This window comes from Globicephala melas, chromosome 6 (assembly GCF_963455315.2).
Source record: "Globicephala melas chromosome 6, mGloMel1.2, whole genome shotgun sequence".
Taxonomy (NCBI): domain Eukaryota; kingdom Metazoa; phylum Chordata; class Mammalia; order Artiodactyla; family Delphinidae; genus Globicephala; species Globicephala melas.
In genome coordinates, this window is record NC_083319.1 from 13,124,483 (window position 1) to 13,143,645 (window position 19,163).

Here is a 19,163-nt window from a genome sequence, read left to right on the forward strand (position 1 = left end):
GTCAGGGTGGAGAGTGCTTGGTGGTTACTGGACACATTCAATGGAGACTCCAGAGAAGTTCTGCCTTAATGGACTGAAGCTTCCCTGGAATGAAGGTTACTCTAGGCCCAACCTAGTAAAGCTTGAATAATAGGCCTTGAAGGTATCAAAATAATCTGCAAATAATTGACTGTCTAAAAACCTAGCGCTTTTTAAAAGAAGGCAAAATCCAGACACTGAGCATTAAATGTCCAGCTTCCAATAAAAACCCACTAGATATTCCACAAGGCAGGAAAAGGCAACCCATACCTAAAGAGAAAATCAATAGAAACAGACCCATAAATATTAGAAATAATGAAACTAGCAGGAAAAAGATGTTAAAACAGCTATTACAACTATGTACAAAAATTTAAAGGAAAATATGAGCTTAATGTAGAGAGAAATGGAGCTATTAAAAAAGAACAAAATGGAACTTCTAGGAACCAAATGGAAGAAAATATCTGTAATGAAAATTTCACTGGACAGGATTAATAGCAGATTAGATTCTGTAGAAGAAATGATCAGGGAACTTGAAGACATAGCAATAGAATTTATTCAAAATGAAACAGAGAGAGCAAAGTGACAGGAAAAATAAATGAACAGACCCTGAGTTACCTATGGTACAATATCGATGGTCTAACATATGTGTAATTGGAGTTCCCTGAGCAGAAGAGACAAGGAAGATACAGGAGACTATTTGAAGAAATGGCCACACACACAAACATGTGCACACACACACCAAGGCTTATCATAATCAAATCAGTGATGATAAGAAAATCTTAAAAGCAGCTAGAGAGACAAATTATGTTTAGAGGAACAAAGAATAACCAACAAGTTCTCATCAGAAACTGTGCAAACCGGAAGAAAATGGGATGACAAATGTCACCTTCTTAGAAAGGCCTTCCCTGACCACCAGACTCTCCCCTCCATCCACTGTATCACACTCTATGTTCTTACGTTGTTTTAATTATTCACTTGCTTGTGGTCTCTCTCCTAGAATGTAAGCTCTAAGAGGGCAGGAGTTAAAACATACCTTGTCTTATTTGCTGTTTGATCCCCAGTGCCTAGAATAGTACCTAGGGTTTGGTAGGTGCTCAGTAAATATTTGATAAATAAAGTTGTCTTTTAAGTAGAAGAGCACAAAGAGAGCAGTAAAGCATCCTAGAGCTACCAATAGTTTAGCACAATTAGAGCCCAAGATGTGCAGCAGTGAGTGCGAGAAAATAAAGCTAGAGTCTGAGACAGACTCTGGTCATAGAGGAATTTGCAGGACATGTTCTGGAACTTGGACTTCCTTCTGTAAGCAGGGATTTTTAGGCAGATGAGTGCTAATATTTTATTTGCCTTTATAAAAATTACTCTGGCATCCCCTTGTGCCAGGTCAATTAGAGGGGCAAGTTTGAGAGCAGGGAAACTAATGGGGAAGGTATTAAAGTAGTCCAGGTGAAAGGTGGTGCAGGCTTGATCTAGACTAGGAGCAACAAGGGATGGGCCAGATCTCGAAATCTCTTTAGAAGGTAGAATGTACAGAGTTGGTGAGCAGCTAGGTGTAAAGGAGGAAGGAGAAATGTTGGCTGACTGCTGCTGGCACAAAGTCCCTCACAGGCTACCGTTATGATGTTGTCCAGACTGCAGTCATGTCAAGGCTACTGGAGAAAGATCCCCTCCCCAGCTCACTCACGTGGCTGTTGGCTGGGACATCAGTTCCTTGCCATCTCAGCCTCTCCATAGGACAGGTTACAACATGGCAGCTGGCTTCCCTCAGACTGAGCAAATGAGAGAATAAGAGAATGCATCCCAAGATGCAAGCCACAGTCTTTTCATAACCTAATACTGGAAGTGATATGCCATCATTTCTGCCCTATTTTGTTTGTTAGAGACAAGTCACTAAGTGCAGCCCACACTCAAAGAGAGGGGATTACACAAGGGTATGAATACCGGGAGATGGTATCATTGGGACCATCTTAGAAGCTGCTGACCACAGATAGTGAGTTTGGATATGTTGAATTTGAGGAGTCTGGGACCTCCCAGTTGGGAATACTCTGGGTGCAGATGGATATGTAGTTCTGGGGCTCAGGAGGGAATCCCCTCTCATTGAAATGTAGTTTGGAGCCTTTGCACGAGTTTACAATTAATGGCTCAGGGCCTTTTCTCCCCAACTTGCTTTGGGAGCCTCTAGAGGTAAGGGATGAAGGACAGATATCTTTAAATCCCCAGGGCACCCCTCCAGTAGCAACACATAATTGCTGACTGAATTACTTGGAGGGGTGGAGAGTATCACATAATCGAAAAGTTCTCTTTCTCCATTTGACATTTCCTACTCTGCCACCAAACTGGAGAGAGGTTTTCCCATTTCTAAGCTGCAGGTTTCTAGTCTGCAAATTGGGTGCTAGACTAACTTAGTAGTTTTTAAAATATATATATATGTTTTTCCCCTGGGAACCCCAGATGTAAAAAAAGGTAAAAGTTGGTATGATCCGGCCTCCCCAGTGCTTCCCAAAAAAGGACCTCATTTTGAAAAACTCTGAACCAAATAAATTCCTGATTTTCCACCAGCTCTGACATTCTGGGATCTTATGATAATAGCACCCCTCCTCCTGGTTCTGTGATTCTGCTTCTTGAGATCCATTGGTGCTCCACATTTCCTTGAACTTGTGAAAAAATATAAAGATGACTTTCATTAAATACTTACTATGCGTCAGGTACTGTGCAAGACATTTTACATCACATTAAATTTATTTGCTCCTGTCTCCCCGACTAGAGTGTAAGCTCCATAAGGGCAGGGACTATGTCCAGTCCACTCCTTTATTTCCAGAAGCTAGAATAGTTTCTGGGACATAGGAGGCAGTCAGTATTTTACGAATGAATGAACTAAGGTAAGTACTATTCCTATTCCCATTTTATAGATGAGGAAACTGGGGCTTAGAGCTGTCCAGCTAGTGTGAGAGACCAAGCTGGGATTGAAGCCCAAATCTGGCTCCAAAGGATTCCTGTACAAGACCCAACACGTTCAACGACCTGCACCAAAGTTTAGGTTCTGGAAAATACGATGCTACTGCTGTGTGCAGGTCCCTGTGGCTGATAAGGTTTTGCCGCTCCCCTTCTCCAGCTTCCCTATAGCTGTGAATGCATAAAACCACTGTGCGCTGAGCTGAGAAGAGTCCCCCAGGCTGAGAAAGTACAAGTCCAAACTTCTAATGTAGCGGAAAGTAAGCGTCTATGACTCAGGATGATGAACTGCAGCCCTCCGTTCTCTGTAGCCTCATCAGCATCACGTGTCTCAGGCCAGGTCTGAAGTTAGACTGATGATGTCACCAGAGTCTCTTAAAGGCCTCATCACTCATATCCACTTGTCATATATTATTAAGCGGATCTATAATACATGTAACATTTTCTACTGCATTTCCATTCCTTTCTTCTTATGACCAGGGAAAGAAAAATAGAGCGAGGATGACTTTTCCCAACTTTTCATCCTTATTGCCCTTTACTGAAGACTAACCTCATCTTGAATTACGCCCCCGCCCCCCCGAAATGGTCATCCGGGCTCTGATTTCGTTAATAAGGATGAAGCTGCAGTTTAATAATTATCATTTAACTAGTGCATATTCTGTATGGACAAGTAAGTGGATTTTCCCTCATCTTTTCTTCTTGAGTCCACAGAGGAGGAGATGCAGCTATATCTTTTTTCTTTCCTTTATTCTCCACGTTAGTTTTGGGAACTTTGGGAGCTTTCTACCTTATCACCTCCTAGAGACATAATGAGAGTCCTCCCAAGAAGCTGGTGTCCTTAGAGTCCGTCTGAATCCAATTAGTACCTGCAGTCTCAAGGGCGAGGAGATGTTATCTCGATAAAGGGTTGTTTCAAGCAGCGGCCATGAGATGCCCAGGGTGGCTTACCCTGATCGTGGGGCCTGTGAGGAACTGAAAGAGGCCAGAAGACAAAGCCTCCCCTGAGGCAGCAGCAGGCGGCTGGCCAGTGATGCTGGACTTAGCCTTGGGTGCAGGCTGGCCGCATGGGCGTGTGGGCTGTGCACTCAGCGTCCCACACTCCAAAGGCCTCCACGCTTGGTTTCATGCTCTGTTTCACCGTCATGAAATTGTTCATACTTTTTGAACAACAGACCCTGCATTTTCATCTTGCACCGGGTCCCACAAACTATGTAGCCGGTTCTGCTTGGGTGTGAAGTCCAGCTCTGTGATTTACTAGAGAGGCAGTCTCAGGAAATCCGCTGGCCTCTCCGAGACTCAGTTTCTGGTTCTGTGAAATGGAGAGCACGATCCCTTCTTCAAATACGCAGTCATGAGGATTAAACGTGATTCTGAATAATTGGTGCATTTTATCATAATTGGTGCGTAGTGGGCGCCTAATAAATATTCCCTTCCTCTTAGGAGGGTCTATCAGAATTACCCAGGGGATTTGTTATTTAAAATACATTTGCCTGCGTTCCACTCTGGAAGTTTCTGACTCATAGGTGTGGGCTGGGGGCGGGCAGTGGTTTTGAAAGGGGTCCTTAAGTGATGCTGATATATACCCGAGGTTAAGAAAGATAGCCTTGGGTTTTGTAGAGATCTAGCTAAGAAGCAACGTAATAGAGGAGAACAGAAGGAGAGGGAGAAATTGATGGACTACTACTGATCCTTAACATAATAAAAAACCTGTTAAAGAAGAAAGAGGTCATCATCTTACCACCGCACTTCAGACGACACCGATGGTGCTGAAGTGAACCATGGGACCTCATCCCATTACCAAGGCCCCTATAAAATTTTCTGCTGTCCATTTGGCCTGACAAGTACATCCAGAGGAAGAGGGCCTGTGGACGAGAGAAGCCAGGGTCAAGGCCCAGGCTGGGGGTGGGGTTGGAATTAATTTTCACCTTGACTCCCCTAATACCATACTCGATTCCTGCAAAGACACTGCAGCTAAAGGGAGTAATTCTGAATTATGTTTATACTGCCCCAGATTTTAGGCTTTGACATTCTTCTCATGAAAAATCTGAAGCCTGTACTACTTGAAGTAAATGCAAACCCCAGCATGAGAATCGAACACGAGCAAGAAGTGAGTATTTTGAGTATCTCATTGAATATATTACCAGCCAACCGAATGTTCCCACTCTCCTGTTGCTCCCTTGGCTAAATGAGATTCGACGTTCTCAGATTTGCCCAGCAAAGTTCTGTTCAGGCCTACATGATTTCAATTTTGTTGAGCTCTGAACATCATCTATTAATATAAGCTCCACCCGACCTATGGTAACTTCCCAGCATGCCATTCTCCACTTCTTACGATCTGCAAATGTAGAAGCAGCTGAGCCTTTCCATCAGTTTTGACATGAACTAATTAGTTAGCCTCAGGAGATGAACTAATTGAAATTCTACGAATATGATTTAGCCATGTCGACATGCTTGAATCACTAAGATAAATAGTACATTTAACAGTGGTTATCTTTTTCTCCCCCCCGTTCCCCCCGCCACTTAAGAATGCATAAAAAAGACTGGAAAGAAATACACCAACGATTAATACTGGGTTTTGTGGGGACTATACGGATTCTTTTAATTTTCTTCCTCTCTGCCATCTTTCCAGTTTTTCTACAACGAGCACGTATCATTTTGATAATGAGAAACACATAGCGCTGTTTTTCCCCTTCATGTATTTTGTTGATTTGTAAAAGGAAACTGACATTTTTCAGGTAGACTGAAGGGAGCCTTTAGAGAATTCTAACAGTACAACCACTGGGGCTTGTGCTGGTGGTCAGTTGGTGCTGAATCACTCTCTCCACTGTAACATGGAATCCTTACCCTTCAAGCTCTCTCCAGGGGTGTTTGAGAATGTCCCCAGCCTTGTCGATGAAGAAGTGAAAGTGGCCGTCATCAGAGACACACTGCGTCTCATGGACCCGTTTAAGAAGAAAAGAGAGAGCCAGTAAGTATTTTTTATATCATTTATTTCTATCAACTCTGCTTCCTGCGTCCTAAGCAGGTAAGTTAAGTTCTTAAAACATGTTAACATTGGGAGTGAGGTTTATACGTTAAGCAGTCTAATAAATCGTAGTTTCATCTATGAGTATCAGCCTCCAGATGTAGTGACTCGAAGTCAGGTGATGGAGACCTACAACATGAATCCAACACTTGGGGTTCAGTGGATGAATTTCTAGCCGACGGTTATCTGAGTCTGGAAAGTCTTCTCTAAAAACCCACTGTCCCCCAGTGATAGCATCTCCCCTCACTCACCATTGCCCACCTGGTGCTTCTCTGTGAAATCCTCAAGCACAGGGAGAGAGTACAAAATGCCGGAGGAGAGGGCCACAGGTAACTTGGACGTGGTAAGGATCGCTTCCTTTTAATTTTCTTCATGATGTTTGCATTCTTGCAGTATAAGCTTTTTGTTTCAAAACCTGCAGAACCAATTATTGAACTTGTGGCAGTTCTGTAATATTTACAACAGTTATAATTCTTCTCCATCCTACCCACCCAGTGGATGTTACACTGGGATATTGATGGGAGTATGTGCCCTGCCCCTCCCTCCATGGAATCACCCCTGAAATGAATGACATTTCACTTGGGTATTTTGTTTGCATTGTTTTGTTACCAGATTCCTGGCTTTCACAAAGTAAGTGTTGAGTGAATATCATTGTGCCTCTTTTAGGCAGAAAAATCAAAGACAAGCAATCCCAACAGCGCTCCTGGTACCCCCGACATATCAGATTGACTCAAACGCTCCCAGACAAGTAAAGCACTTGTCAGCTATGGTTCGCGAACGTGAGGAACGCTGACTTCCCTAAGCAAGCGGTGTTTTGCAGGTTCCTCTACTGCAGCCCCTCACCAGCTGGGCTCAAGCCCACATATTGTTCGAATCACCCTGCAGTAGCGCTTCTCCCCTTGGCCGCACATTAGAACCATCTGGAGAGCTTTCATAAATACCAGTGCAAGCACCCACACATCTAGAGATGCTTTTAATTAGCCTGGGCTGGAGGCCTGGCCACAGAAATAGTTGAGGTTCCCTAGGTGATTCTATCATGCGGCCAAGGTTGAGAGCCACTGCCCTACAGGAAACGTCACTCGGAAGGAGCATTTGGCATATTCTGAGTCAGGCTGGATGGTGCCTGCTCGGCCCAGTTCTCTTCCAGCGCCTTCTTTGCTGTGTGAGGCACAGATCCATTGCCAGCAAGACTCGCTGAGAACGCTCACCTGTCATTCACGTGGGCCGATCCTGCCTCCACCGACTAGGGCTTCAAAGTGGTGGCATGTCAGGTCTGCAGAATCCTCAGAGCAGCCCATGGCAGCTGGGTAATGGGTCTACGCATACACGCATGCAGCTGCTGTTTTTAGCCATCCCTAAGGAAAAGCAGTGGACTAATTGCAGTTCGGTCAGATTCATTGTGATATAACTCATTTCTCAAAAATCTACTCTCTAATGGTCATTGATCTCCCCAGTAGAGGTTAGGTCTTGAGAGACCGTATTGCACTGCGGGGAGATTCTGGTGGCTTTCCACGCCAGTGTGGCCCAGGGGCATACTTTTAAAGATGACCTTGACACATGAGCCTTCTGATTCCTTTGGTGGGAACAAGTTCGAAGGCCATTGTGTGGCCTGAGCTTTCTTAACCTCTGCCACCAAAACCAGGAAGAGAGGTAAGGGTACCACTGTATTTTTCACATTAGATGGCCTCAACACATGATTAACTTTCTTTATCTGGTTCTAGTTGTTTTTCTTCACCAACACCTGGCATTCGGTATGATCCACGTGAGCTGCAGATCTAAAATTTAAAAGCAATTTAAATGGACCCAGGACCACTGGGAAGGATGGGCAAGGCATTGTACGACTTATCAAGTCATAAGTAGCAGCACCTCATTTTTAATTTAAAAAGCATCGACTTTGTTTGTTTTTTATTGGTAATCAGGAACAGTTAGAGCTTCAAGAACCTGACTTCAATTTTAATAGAAAAACGCTTCCACCTCATCCTTTCCTTACCTACAATAGGAGGGTGTATGTTAATAGCTAAATGTCATTTACTGATATTTTTCCTTAATTATACCATTTAAAAAAAAAAAAACCCAGCAATGATTGTCCATGAAAGAATTTTGTAATCTGTAAAGTGAATTTTTATGTAAAGAATTATTATTATCATTTTAATAGCTTTACCATACAAAAAGGCTGAAATTATTCTCAACTCTTTTATGTAGAAATGTTTCAGTATAACTTGGAAAAGTACCATATTTGTGCCCACAGATAGTGCACAGTGTTGTAGTGCTGAATTGTGTGTTCCAGTCTGGGTCCAGGTCACTCCAACTGCAGGAAGTGATGTCACATGGACTTCTAGGCTGGCAGTTAACTTTAGAAGCTGGAGTTTCTTGTGTTTGAATAGGATCCAACGTAAACAGTTATAAACAAATGGTATCCTAGCCTTCCCCTTCAACTCCTTAGCAAAAGAGGGTCTGATGTGTCCTTCATCAGTTCTTTCCTGAGTACGCTTTGTCAGCAAGACTGTTGAAGTGGGCTTTCACTTTTCCTGCACAGACTAAAGAAAAAAGGTCGATAGATGTCCTGAACTCCTCATATCTCTAAACTGCTCGGGGAAGGTGCAGAGGGGGGCCTTGGAAGGGCACCAGACACGTGTGTCCGTGTGTCATGCATCTTCACACACCCCGGAAGGGCAGGTAGGCTGGGGTCAGTTCTTTGGTGGGACTGAAAGCAGTCCTCATGCCTTCCATGGTGAGAGGAACTCGCAACCCTGCTGAGACCCATCTTGCCATAGTTGATAGAACTTTCTCTTGAGCTGAAGAGACTGAGATTCAAATCCTGACCTTGCGGACGTACAGAGGTATTCTGAGCCCCAGTATCCTTTTCTATAAAATGGAAATAATGACATTTAAATGAAACAACGTGAAAGACTTTTACTATATAGTAGGGACTTAATAACGCTTGGTTTACTGCTAACAATAAAATTATCTACTAGAATCTGAACAAACAAAAGGTAACGCTTGGTTGCCAGGATCTTTTCTGGTATACTTAAAGCAGACTTTCGAGTTTAAAACCGATGACATATCCTAAAACCAAAGCTGTTAGATCACTGTGGACTAGACTTGACAGTGGAGCTGGCTGCCAGTGGAAAGTTTTGTTTCCAAGTAGCATGATGTCACCGGCCCAGGCAAATTTATTTGTTGGGTTAAGAGAAAATACACTTGGCCCCTGAAGGAATAAAATAGCTGTCATATGAGAGCTGTTTTGAACTCTGATGACTTTTTGTAATATCTGGTGACTCTATTGATTTACATACTAGGGTTCTTTGGAGGCACTGCAGGGGAAGGGGGAGGGGGAGGCTAAAAGGGGAGGATTCTAGAACTGTCATCTATCTCCACACACACATATGGAGGTGAAATTCACACAATATAAAATTAGCCATATAAAAGTGGCATCTAGTACATTCATAATGTTGTGCAACCATCACCGCTTTCTAGCTCCAAAACGTTTTGTTACCCCAGAAGGAAGCCCTGTATCCATTAAGCAATCATTCCCCATCCCCGCCTCCACCAGCCTACTTTCTGTCTCTGGATTTCCATATCCTGGATTCTTCATGTAAATGGAGTTTTTTGTGTCTGTCTTCTTTCACTTACCATGTTTTTGAGGTTCACCCATGGGGTAGCATGTATCAATATTTTGTTCCTTTTTAATGGCCAACTAATATTCCATTCTATGGACATACCACATTTTATTATCCATTTGTCACCTGATGGACATTTGGGTGGAAGTCATTTCTTTTTCAACCAGAGGGGAGCTGGGATGACCTATGTTATGTCTCGGCATTCTAGAGATTTCCTTTGAGAGGAAGGGATCTTTTCTGCTCCAAGAAGTTTCTAAAACCTCTGGTTTAATCCAACCCCCTCATTTTATTGATAGAAGCACAGACTGTTAGAATGGGAAGGGACCTTAGAAACCATCATGCCAGTCAGCTCTCTGGTTCAAGAACGTCCCTCCCAAGCATCCCGGGCAGAGGAGAAGCGTGTGTCCTGACAAGGCACTGGACTTGGCATCAGCCAGGTCTGGGTTGAAGTCCTTTATCTCTGATCATTGCACTATGAGCTTGGCCAAGTCGCTTTATTCTCTGATCTCATCTTTGAAATGGGGATCAAGGGATCTCCTTGGCTGGACTGTCACGGGCATCATGTGAAATGACACATATGAGAGACCCTCAGGACATCTGAGAGGATTAGACAAATGCTAATTCTTGGGGTCACCATGTGGTCCATCAGGCTGCTTTAAAGTTACGCTGATGGTGAAACATAAGTCACCAGCTCCTGAAGGAGCCTATTTGAGTTGTGTACGTAATGATTCTGTCTGTCTGAATCGTACAAGACAAAACTAAAATGAAGAAGGTGGGTCATTTACTGAAGGAGGAAATCAGGGAAATCAACGGAAAATTTCCTCTATTCTCAAGGTATTTGGGGAGCCCAAGCCTTTCTTTGTAAACACTTCTATCAGAAGCAGAAGTGAATAAATTGCATTCCTCAGTTATTTTAAAAATGAGGTGATTATTCCATCAATTGATTAGTTTTTGGAAGGTCGGTTTACCCCCGGGGGAGCCATTTTACTAGTATTTTGCTCCTCTTCCTGTAGATGTTTCTGGTAACCACCTTCCTTTCTCAGGAATCATAACCCTTTAGGACCCGGAGTAATATAAATAAAGCCAGGGACAGGCTTGGAGTAATCTGAGAGGATGTTCTTGATGCCCCGCAGTGCCTGGGAGCTGGGGGCTAGACTCCTTGCCTCTTATTCAAAAGTGTACACTTGGAACATGACTTATGTAAAGCACAGAAGCCCCTTTTCCCACAGCACCGGTCCATGGTCCTCTCCCAGTTTCCCTTCCCTCCTACCGCCATGACAACCAGGTTTATGTGAAGGATGGAGTCAGCCTGCTGGGACAGCTTTGGCCCTAATTCAGAGACATTTGTCCTCTGAAGCCTTCACTGGGAGCTCAGGCTTCACTCTGACCTTGACTCCAAGTGTATCCCTTGGATCTTGTGCCATGTTCAGAACCAGTACATTAGGTGAATCCTCAAATTAGGTGGATTCTACATAGAATCTAGGATAAAGGCAAAACATTCTAAGAGAACAGAGATCAAGAAATCTCCCAGTGGTTCGGTTTCACTGCTGGGGGCTTATAGTTTGACCAAGGAATGTAACTCTGTCCTGTCCTGAGGAAGAATATCAAAAACACATTAATTAGAGGTCTCCAAGCCCAGATCTCTGCCCCTTAAATTGGCAGTTATGTCCTACTGAAATACCCTCAACGATAGAGAAGAGGGGTTCCTAGACTATCGAGACTAAACATGCCTCTGTGAATGTAGAACATTATCTTTCTTACTTTCTGGAGTATTCTTCTGGAAACAGGCATTCTTTCAGGAGAATCATCCGACCACCCCGTGGATGGAATGGCCCATCCACGTGTGCACAGCTGACATTTTGTTGAAATTCTGGGGCTTTGTTGACCCCTCATGATTTCTTTGTGGCAAAACGCTACAGATGAACACACCCTGACCCCAGGCACCTCTGAAGATTTCACATAAATCAGGAAGGAGTCTGGGTCACAGAGAGATGAATATTTGCATATTCATTTGGGTTTCATTTTACACCATGCCAGCATTACAGATACTGATTATTTAGAGCATTTATTAAGCACTTACTGTGTGCCAGGGAGAAGACTACAGAAGTGAATTAGCTCACAGGCCAGTAATGGAGGCAAGACCCACACATAATATCTACGGGGTAGAAAGTACAAGATGCCCTGGACGTAAAGACAAAGTAACAAGGGAAAGATTATTCCCTGATAAGAAGAGTTAAAAAAAAAAACCCAAAAAACTGACAAGGAGGAGTGGCACTGGGCCTGAGGTTTAAAGGATGAGTAATATTCGGAACAGGCAAATGGATGGAAGGATTCCCCTGGTGGAGGACACAAAGGCACGGGGCTCTGTTGGGGAAACGTGAGGAGATGAGTCAGCTGGTGAGACAGGTGCATGAAGTAGATTATTGGAGAGAAGGTGCCAATGGGGACGTAGATGAAGACCCAGAGGCCAGAGGTGGGTGGCCTAGAGTAAATCAAAGCTTGTCTTCAACCTGAGTTGAAAACACGAAGGCCTTCGGGCTGTCTGTGATCCCTGAAATGACACAAAATCTTATGTCTATGTGTATTTTTCCTGGAGAGAAGGTCAGAAATTTCATCATATTTTCCAAAAGTTAAGAACCCAACAGCCCTATTATCATTAGAGGCTCCATGGAGCTAAAGCGATCTGCCCGGGGTTGGGGTGTCGCGGCTTCGGGATACATCATACCCGCTGTACCCGGAAGGGCTTCACATTTCAGATGCCAGTCAGCAAACTAGAAAAATGTGTGCATTTTCACGTAAGAACAGACAGGAAGTGACTAATGGTACACGCGTTATTTTATGTGCATGAAATAAAACCAGACAGCTCTCTTCCATTCGAAAACGTTTAAACGTTAAGTCAGAAGTAACCAGTAAAAGCCTCTTCTGCATGCAGTTTGTTGAGCAGGAACCATTTCTTAGACTTATGGGGAAGGCGGATTTCCTGAGCTGACGTGAGAGTGTCGTTTCAGGGACCATTACACTGAAGCAGGGCCCCTCCGCCGGTAGGCAGGCCGGTTCGCCCTCTCACCAGGGTGCAGAGCAGATGGGAACTGAGGTGAGCATATGGCCAGTCAGTCGGCATTTTGGGGAAACAGCAGAGCGGAATTCTGCGTGGGCCCTTCCAGAGTTATTCCAGGTAGTGATGGGAGAGCAAATGTGTTTGGAAATTTCCTCATGAGTTGCTCCAGTGAGCCTTAACTGTTCATGTGCTTTTAAATGAGGCGTTGTTAGCTTTTTGGAAGGAGGCATTGCGGTCTGGGCTTAGGATCAAGGTTTTGATACCAGTTCTACTGGGCCTCAGATAAGTCAGTATACTTCCCTGAGCCCAGTTTCCTCATTGGAAAAAAAACAAACAAAAGCAAACAACCTCAAACAAACAAAACAAGAGAAGAAAAGGGAATGATAGTAGCTGCTCTGCCTCTTTCACAAGGGACTGTTTGTTGAGCACTTACTGTGTACGGCACAGTGGTGTTTACCTTTATCCCCATTTTGTCCTCATAACAGCCATATGCTCTAGGTGCTATCACTACTTCTGTTTTAAGAGGAGGATACTGAGGCCTGGAGAGGTTGAGTGACAGGCCCAAGACCACACCAGTTATAAGCAACAGACTGGGATTTAAAGCCAGGTGTGTCTAGCTCTTGCCTTGAGAGAGTGGATGAGAAGGTATTTAGCGCACTAAGGAGACGTGCACACACAAGGCATTATCCTCATCGGGTTGGGTTCATGCCTTTGCCTAAACTTTAAGGCAGGGACTCATCCCTTTAGCTTCAATCACTGAACACGAGTGGGTGCTTATGAGTGATTGATCATCTCCTGTGAGGGCTCTGTGGCCAGCTAGGTGGCCAATTCATATTCAGTAATCTTCAAGACTGTAATGAATAAAATGTAAGCCAGTGTGCAGAGAACACCAGCTTAAAGCAAGGTCTACACGTGCCGCAAGACAGGACAGAACCAGACAGAAAATTATTCGTATGCAATCGTGAGTCCCAGACTGGGAACATGCTAGAAGTTCAGAAGAAGGCAGGCTGAGCCAAGGATGAGGTGGAATCGTAGGAAATTACTGATATTCGATCTTTTTTTAAATTTGACTTACAAGAGTGGCAGTTTCCTATGATTCAACTAGTGGCTGGCCTGGAGTGGTCAAGGCAGCCTTCCTGAAGGAGGTGGAGCCATCATTTGCTTGGGCTTGGTTCAGTGAGGAAAATAGAAATAAGCCTGGGGGAGGAAGGATGGAGGCAGGAAGCCGGGCCAGGGGGTTAGGCAGGGTGGGGGAGGACCGCCAATCATGCTTCCAAAATGGCGCTTGGGGCTGGAGAGGACAGATCCTGCTTCTCTGCTACATGCTTCTTATTAAATTTTTTCTTATTATAAAAGTGATATGTGCTCATTGTAGAAAAAAAATGGAAAATACTGAAAACTGTGTAGCATGAAATAAAAATCTCTCTCAAATTCAAGCACCCAGAGGTAATCATTATTAACTTTTTAGTTCATAAAAATGGTATCGTTTTCTGCTGTCTATATTGTTTTGTAGTTGAGGCCATACGATCTGTATAATTTTTGTATGCTGTTTTTATTTTTCTCCATTTTATGCGACAGTAATTTCCCCTTCTTATTAACAGTTCTGTAAACATCATTTTCATCAGTGGCTGGGACTCTGCTTCCGTATTGGTGAATGTTTAGTTGATTTCCAGCATCTTGTGCTTAAAGCTCTGTGTGCTATTTAGAAGTCTGTCTTAGGCTAGAGAGAGCCCATGAGGAAGCAGGACTGGAGATGCACATGTGTTTTTAATGCACAGGAGGGACAGCAGAACGGTGAGCGTAGGGGCCCTGGAGTCGAATGCTTTGGGGTGAATCCTGGTGCTGCCACTTACAGCTGTAAGTGGTACAGAGTTTCCGCCCCTCTCTGTACTTTGGCTTCTTCATCCATAAAAGGGAGTTTGCAGTTGGATGTTTTTAAATCTGCAAAGCAATGAGATGTTCTTAATTTGGAAGGAGAGAAAATGCTGCTTATTCCTAAGGGAGTATCTGTCGTGGGAAATGTCCAATATGAATGTAGTATTTAAACAAGTCAAACAATATATGTAACCTGGGGAGGTTTTTTTATTTGTTTGTTTTGTTTTAAGGAAAAAAATGTGTGAAGGAGGAGGTGGTAAAGTAAGTGGGAATTGATCTCCAACAGCGACAGGTTGATCTTTGCCTGCCAGGATGGATTTTTTTTTTTAACATCTTTATTGGAGTATAATTGCTTTACAATGTTGTGTTAGTTTCTGCTGTAAAGCAAAGTGAATCAGCTATATGTATACATATATCTCCACATCCCCGCCCTCTTGTGTCTCCCTCCCACGCCTCTAGGTGGACACAAAACACTGAGCTGATCTCCCTGTGCTATGCAGCTACTTCCCACTAGCTATCTATTTTACATTTGGTAGTGTATATATGTCCATGCCACTCTCTCACTTCGTTCCAGCTTACTCTTCCCCCTCCCTGTGTCCTCAAGTCCATTCTCTACGTCTGCGTCTCTATTCCTGTCCTGCCCCTAGGTTCTTCAGAACCTTTTTTTTTTGGATTCCATATATATGTGTTAGCATACGGTATTTGTTTTTCTCTTTCTAACTTACTTCACTCTGTATGACAGTCTCTACGTCCATCCACCTCACTACAAATAACTCAATTTCGCTTCTTTTTATGGCTGAGTAATATTCCATTGTCTATATGTGCCACATCTTCTTTATCCATTCATCTGTCGATGGACACTTAGGTTGCTTCCATGTCCTGGCTATTGCAAGTAGAGCTGCAATGAACACTGTGGTACATGACTTTCTTTGAATTATGGTTTTCTCAGGGTATATGCCCAGTAGCGGGATTGCAGGGTCATATGGTAGTTCTATTTTTAGTTTTTTAAGGAACCTCCATACTGTTCTCCATAGTGTCAGGATGCATTTGATCTCCCTCTAATTATCTGCTAGATTAAAAGAAATGAAAGCTCAAAATCAAAGCTGGTTTTAGTAATCACTTGAAAGCCCCTGGTTATCGCACCAAATGGTGGGCAATATTCTCCAGCTGCTTTCTTTCCTTTCCTTTTTATTCAATTTCCATTTTTTCCCTTTACTTTTTAAGCAGCAGAAGAGCCCTTTGCGGCTTTCATCACAGAGGCTAATGTGAGGGGGGAAGAAGGTGGAATTGGAAGGTTCAGAGTGGTAGGATCCGCCCCCAAGCTCATCCTCCGCTAGGTGCTCACATCACAGCGTGAGAATCCGCGGGGAGCTGGCTGCTCAGTGTGTGCACTTCCTGTCGCCGTGGAGCCTTCGTTTGATTGGAGAGGCTCTCTTTCTTCCTCCAGACTGTCCAGGCCTCTGCGGCACCAGAAGCTGCTAACACATGCATGAATGAACTCGTGTACACACGCGCGGATGGGCTTGTTATGTGTGGGTCCTGGGCTGGGTCAGGGATGACCGTACATCTCTGTGGGGTGCAGGGTGCCGTGGGAGCACCAGCTCAGCAAGGTGAGCAGGACGGAGGCAGTGAGAGAGGCCTCAGCAGAGAAAATGAGTCCCTTGAGGGCCTGAAGGCAAGACAGAGGAGCCCGGGGCTCTCAAAGCACAGAAAGAACTCCAGCCGGGTTGTTCATACAAGCTACAAGCTGGAGACAATTTAACTGTCCACCAACAGAAAAATGCACTAATCCTGGGTATTCACTCACGGGAAGACTCTATGTCAATGGGAAATGCGTGAATAATGTACCTCTGTGCATTGATATTCAAGTTGAGGAAAAGAAGCAAATCATGAAAGAATATCTACAGTATGGTTCCAACTCACGACAGGCAAAACTAAACTTTGTTTTATAGAGACGTAACCCTACAAAAGCAAGGAAGAATGATCAGAGAGTTTAAGATGTTTACTTCCGGACGGGGCTGGAGAGAGGGTGCGGCGAGGGGCACAGGTGGGCGGTTGAGATCCTGGCTGTGTTCTGTTAACCCAGGTGGTGGAGGCACAAGTATGAGAATTATTCTTTAAATGTATGCACCTGTTTTATACACTCTCCTGTATGCGTGGTGTACCACAAATTTACAGGTAAAACAAAGAAGTCCCAGGTGGCAAGATTATAGTGCGTAAGCAGGGAGGGTGTCAGGAGACAGGGCCAGGGGCTGCAGGATCTAATGGCTTAGTCCAGGCATTTTGCTTTTCATCCTAAAAGCAATGGACAACTTTTTTTTTTTATTGACGTGTAGTTGATTTACAATATTGTGTTAGTTTCAGTGGTACAGCGAAGTGATTCGGTTATACGTACGTATACGTATATATCTATATCCTTTTTTTGGATTCTTTTCCATTATAGTTTATTACAAAGATACTGAATATAGTTCCCTGTGCTATACAGTAAATCCTTGTTGTTATCTGTTTTATATATGGTAGTGTGCATCTGTTAATCCCAACCATGGAAAAGTTTTAAATAGCAGGGTGACATGATGAGATTTATGTTTTCAAAAGATCACTTTGGCTGCAGCGTGAAAACCAAACTGCCAGGGAGGATGCGGAGGCAGCTAAGAGGTGTGAGAGAGATGGTGGCTGTGTGGATTAGGTGGCAGTGGTAGGTGGAGAGAAATGTTGTATTTGAGAGGCATTTAGGGACTTCCCTGGTGGCACAGTGGTTAAGAGTCCGCCTGCCAATGCAGGGGACACGGGTTTGAGCCCTGGTCCGGGAAGATCCCACATGCCGCGGAGCAACTAAACCCATGCACCACAACTACTGAGCCTGCGCTCTAGATCCTGCGAGCCACAGCTACTGAGCCTGCGCACCTAGAGCCCGTGCTCTGCAACAAGAGAAGCCACTGCAATGAGAAGCCCGCGCACCTCAACAAAGAGTAGCCCCGCTCGCCACAACTAGAGAAAGCCCGCGTGCAGCAACGAAGACCCAATGCAGCCAAAAAAAAAAAAAAGAGGCATTTAGGAGGATGGGTGGATAGGACTTGGGGATGTGTTGGATATGAGAGGTGAGGGTGAAGGAGGGGTCAAGAAAGGGGCTGGTTTAGCAACTGGGGGGTGCCAGGGAGCCCTGGGGACGTAGCAGCTTTGGGGGGACGTGATGCAGGGTCATGAGACCTCCAGGTATACTGTCTGCTAGGTAGCTGGGTAAGTGGACTGGGGCCTTACGAGGGGGTGGGGCCGTTATGGGGATAGCTGTTCCCTGAGTAGACTGGCACGTCCACATGGGCACACCCGACAGTTGTCTGTCAGGTGATTTCAATGGCAGCTGTGGTGAAGTGGGGTGAGCCGGGGCAGGAGGTCTGGGTTCAGATCCTGACTCTGCCGGTCTTTCTGACCTTCTTTAACTCCGTTCCCGGCATCCAGCTCACAGAGCTCCGCCCTGCCTGCTGGCTCAGTTGCTGGGCACAGAAACATCCTGTCTTTAAGGCATCTTTTGCAAATCATCATGCCATCTTAATTTACTTTCCGGCTTTTGGAGCCATGCATGTGCCTTGGTGTCCTTCGCGAGCACTTGGCCCCATGCCCTGGCGGGAAGGGTGATGGAGGAAGTAAGCTCGGGGGAGGGCAGGCAGGGAGGACCTCTCTGCAGCACCTGCTTCACGGGGCTTCCCCAGTCAGCCTCCCCTTCTACTGGTTATCATTGCCATTGTCACCTCCACACCTGTCCAGTGCTCTGCAGCTCACAGAGTCGTTTCAGAGCCAGTGGTGCATGCAAAGTAGGCAGGGTACGAGTCATTACCCCATTTTACAGGCAAGGAAACCAAGACTCAGAAACAATGGGACATTCCACAGGCTTGGGGTTCTTGGACTCTACACATGACAAGAGGTTGCCAGTGATGGGAATGTTTGTCTGTTTGTGCAAATCTACCAGCCAAGGCCTCAGATAGGTCGTATTTCTGCACATCATGACTTCTTTAGGTGCCGTAAGGGATCGAGACTGGGATCTGTCCTCAGAAGCCTGATTAGGAAGTAGTTCTGGACACCTTCTGCCGGGAGGAGAGAGTGAAAGAGAATAAAAGAGCCCAGGGGATGGCATGACCATTTTTAGCTTGAAAGGTGGTTATGTGAAGAGGGGATAAACTCTCTGCAGGCCCCAATGGGCAGAACAAGGAAACATGGCTGCAATTTGCAGAGAGATTTAAGCTCAAGTAAAGGAAGGAAAAAGAAAATCACCACCACCTTACTTTGCCTGAAATGATAATGGTTGACTCGTAGTAGTAGTGAGTAGTGAGTTCCACGTAGCTGGAAGTATTCAAGCCAAGACTAAATGGCCGCATGTAGGGAAGGAGCACCAGCTCTGGGATCAAACAGACCCGGGTTCAGTGCCTGGTCGCGTGACCTTGGACAGGTCACCTGAGTCCCGGTTCCCTCATCTGCACAGGGATGTTGGTGCAGGTTCATTGTGAGGATCCAGTAGGGGCCAAAGCAGATCTCTGGGCACACTCATTCTACAAGTACCTCTGGAGTCCCGGAGGTGCATGACGTCTGTTGTCTGGCTTAATCGTCACCAGTTTGCGTGCAGGCC

At 44.9% G+C, this 19,163-nt stretch overlaps 1 protein-coding gene across 22 annotated transcripts in view; it reads left to right on the top strand.

The window, feature by feature from the left end:
• The window catches only part of TTLL11 (tubulin tyrosine ligase like 11), a 265,307-nt gene that overhangs the window by 104,397 nt on the left and 141,747 nt on the right, over nucleotides 1-19,163 (top strand). For 21 of the 22 annotated variants that reach the window (XR_009564257.1, XM_060300487.1, XM_030858766.2 and 18 more), the window contains 2 exons: nucleotides 4,979-5,074; nucleotides 5,820-5,935. Coding sequence is in view for 20 of the 22 variants with exons in the window: in XM_060300487.1 (XP_060156470.1) it covers nucleotides 4,979-5,074; nucleotides 5,820-5,935 (212 nt within the window). In the remaining 2 variants the exon portion in view is untranslated. Of the gene's footprint in view, nucleotides 1-4,978; nucleotides 5,075-5,819; nucleotides 5,936-12,582; nucleotides 12,707-19,163 lie in introns of those variants that run through there. The other variant, XM_060300507.1, reaches the window with a different exon arrangement.